Source organism: Arachis ipaensis, chromosome B7 (assembly GCF_059453495.1).
Source record: "Arachis ipaensis isolate K30076 ecotype BB chromosome B7, ASM5945349v1, whole genome shotgun sequence".
NCBI lineage: Eukaryota > Viridiplantae > Streptophyta > Magnoliopsida > Fabales > Fabaceae > Arachis > Arachis ipaensis.
Window position 1 is genome coordinate 30,601,512 of NC_142442.1, and position 3,710 is coordinate 30,605,221.

A 3,710-nucleotide genomic window follows, 5' to 3' on the forward strand; every position below is an offset into this window, starting at 1 on the left:
ATGACTTTGGCTTTGTTTCTGAAGGTTCATCCACTGACTTTCAGAGGTTTAACCAACTCAACTGAAGGGACAACTGGTTTCAAGCGATGGAGCGCGCACTACAGGCTCACACATGTCCCAACTAACCAATACGTGGAGTTTGCAGCCTATGAACTGTTAGGTGAGGCACAACATTGGTGGCAAGGAGAGTGCCAGTTGCTGCGACTTCTGAATATTGAGATTCCTTGGGATGTATTTCAGATAGCGTTCTACAAGAAGTATTTTTTGGAATTCGTAAGAGAAGCTAGAGAGTTGGAGCTTATGCAGCTGAAGCAAGGCTCATTGTCAATAACAGAGTACACAAGCAAATTTGAAGAACTCTGAAGGTTCTCAAGGGTATGTCAGGGAGCCCCTGAGTCCTATGAGAGTTAGAAATGTATCAAGTACCAAGGAGGTCTCAAGTACCAAGGAGATCTCAAGGACGACAACATGACTGCTGTAGCTCCCTTGGAGATAAGGATGTTCTCGGAACTAGTGAACAAAGCGCGAGTTATGGAGGACTGTGCTAAGAAGGTAACTGAGGCGAGAGGAAATCGTGGTTATATTGACAACCGAGCTCGTGGCGATTACCTTGCACCAAGGGGGCAAAGCTTTAAAAGAGATGGGAACTTCGAAAGGGACAACGATGTTCAGTTTCACCGAATGAGGGGGAGTCGTCTGTGTTTTACTTGTGGAAAGCTTGGACATATATCCAAGTATTGCCGCCATGGGAGGAACTGAGATGAGGGTAAGAATTGACAGTCAGGCCGCGTGTTTGCCTTAGATGCGGGTGATGCAATGGGATCAGATACTCTGATGTGAGGTAAACATATAGGATTGGTATGGAATGTTGTTAGGATCAAGGTTCGACTTCGTTCTATTATATGTAATATCGCCGTTCAAGATAACAGAACTTAGAGATTTGTTAGAAGAACCAATGGAGAAGGAAATTTTTGATGGATGTGGCTGAGTAATTTGGGTTCTTAAGGACAAATAATTAGAGTGACGGGGGCACAAAATTCCTTATTAGGAGGGGAGAATGTAAGAACCGTAATTTTAATTGACCATTTAGATAATACAAAATAATGATTTAATTGCTCAGAATAGGTTCGAGAAATTAGAAGTCGTAATTTAGAATTTTAGCAGTGATATTTGAATTTAGTAAATTTTTCTGAGTGAAAAAAATGAAATTTTCTGTGAAAAATTGCGTAAAAACGCGTACCGGTACTTTTAGCCAGCAATACCGGCTTAAGTCTGTCTGGTACTGTATGAAAATAATAAAAACAATAGGAAAAACTTAGGAAAACTTTTAGAATTGAAAACTGGGCACTAATTCTAAAGGTTTTGGCCCAAGGTGGGCCAACCGGGTTAAAATATTTTGCTCTTATATATCTAAATATGTCTTGATATCTGTATGTATATCTTGTGCCTTAAGTTTATAGCTTCGTGTGAACGTTTTGCGCTTTTCAAACTCTGTTTTTGAGCTTAATTCTTCATCGGGCTTCTAGAATTATTATTTCTTTCTATATATATATATAGTTTTAGAATTGTCGTAACCTTTGATTAACCTTTGCTTTATGACGCGAGGGAAGGCTTAGGATAATTAGGGTGTTACAATTCGAATTTTGGGGACAAAATTCCTAATTAGGAGGGGAGGATGTAAGAACCGGAGTTTTTACGTAAAACCGTTTTAATAAAATAATAATTTAATTGTCCGAAATGGGTTTGAAAATATAAAATTATTCTTTTTAAAATATAAAGGTGAAATTTAATTTCAATGAATTTTTCTGAGTTGAAAAATGTATCTTTTGCAAAAGATTTTTGTAAACATGCGTACCGGTGCTTAAGCCGGCAGTACCGGCTCTAGTCTGTCTGGTACCACGTATTTTTGAAAAATAAGATTTTGGAAATTTATGTTATTGTTTTGAAAGAAAAAAAATAATTTAGAATGTAAAACCGGTCGCTAATCTTAAAGGTTTTGGTCCAAAGTGGGCCAAACGGACCAAAAATACTAACGGGTTGGACCAGGCCCAAACCGGGCCCAAGGAGAGAGTGGGGGGTGCTGATGGTGAACAGAGGAGAGGACGGTTGACACTATTCATCTCCTCCTTCAAAGCTCTATAACTTTTGATCTGGAGTTCCGATTGACGAGCCGTTTGCGTCGAGCTCTTAGTTTATAACTAAGTTTTTCTAATAAGAACTCAATACTCGAGCTCCAGTTTCCTGCTCTAACATTTCTATGGTTTTGGGTTCAGTTTTTTAGTAGATTTTATGATTTTGTTTGTTTAAGGGTGATCTAGCATTATTGTTGGGTTTTACCCCTAATCTCGTTGGGTAAGGTAAAGTCTCACTAAACCCTTGTGTTTAGTTATTTTTGTGAATCTAAGATTTTGATTTTTGACATATATATGATGTTAGTTTGAGGTTTGGTACTTGTTAGAGTTGCCTTGGCTTTTTGGAAGCTTGTGGAATCCAACTTTTTGGTGTGTTATGCATATTGGAGATCGGCTAAGGTATGGTTTTGGTTTCCTTTATGTAATATGTAATATTTTTTAACACTTAAGCCAGTGAACCATAGGATAGGATTGAATTTGATTGTTGATAAATGTGATGTATATTGATTTTGATGATTGTGATGAGTATGGTGAATGATGATGTTGAATTATGAAGTTGGGTGGAATAAAATGATTGTGTGGTTGATAATGAATTATGGTGTTTGTTGATGTTGAGATAGGATAAGTGATACTTATGAGTAGTGAGATTATGTTAAAAAATGGTTGATATTAGTATCTTGATGTGGAAAGTGTGGAATTGTTGGGTTTATGGGGGATGAATTGATTGATATAGGTGTTGAGTTGGTTGAATTGTGATGGAAAGGTAACGTATAGCATTTGGTTGTGTTTTATGGAGAATTGAATAGGCTTTTAATTGGTTTGGTTGTGAATTTGAAAGTTTGACAACCAGTGAACTTTTGGTAAAAACCAGTTTTTGGTGAACTTTGACGGATCATATCTTGAACTACAGTTTTTGAAATTTAATGAATTTTATATCAAATTAAAGATAATACAAAGAGCTTAAAAACGATATAGATTTTGTAGAGAAAGATATGATCGTTGGAAGTTGGAGTCAAAAATCTGAATTATGTGATGTTACAGAATTTTTTATTTCTCGTTTATGTGTGCACGCCCACTGTTGTGCGCATGCTCTAAATAGGGTCTATGCTTTCACTTGTGCATACTCACACCCTTGTGCGCATGTGCACCCTGTGATTTTTGAAAATGTGCGTACGCACATTCTGGTGCACACGCACACACAGTGATATTCCTACTGTTGGGAGCGCTAGCACACTCTAGTGTGCACCCACACCTTGCGAATTTTGCAAGTTGTGCGTACGCACAACATCATGCGTATGCACAAACTGGGAAAAATCTTCTGGGCATGCGTACGCACAACTCTATGCGTACGCACAACTCTATGCGTACGCACACTGCCCTGTTTTTCAATGAAAACCTTGTTTTTAACCGTTTTACCTTTCCGACAAGCTTGTAAACTTCCATAATGCTTGTTTAAGATCCCTTAGCTTGTTTTTAGGCTTTGAAACATAGAAAGTACCATAAGTGAGTTTAACTAGATATTTTCTGGTAATAAGTTAGAAGATGGAGACTTAGGTTTCTGGTGTACGGGGGGATGGA

The 3,710-nt window shown here is 37.8% G+C and overlaps 1 protein-coding gene across 1 annotated transcript; it reads left to right on the forward strand.

Annotated features, from left to right (window-relative positions):
* Positions 1-363, forward strand: LOC107606947 (uncharacterized). The gene has a single exon (XM_016308945.1). It carries the CDS (start codon positions 1-3, stop codon positions 361-363), a length of 363 nt encoding a protein of 120 aa, XP_016164431.1.
* The last annotated feature ends 3,347 nt before the right edge of the window (positions 364-3,710 follow it).

What these genes read in the sequence shown, in the direction of transcription:
- LOC107606947 (XM_016308945.1), top strand. Translation starts at nt 1, where the DNA reads ATGACTTTGGCTTTGTTTCTGAAGGTTCATCCACTGACTTTCAGAGGT.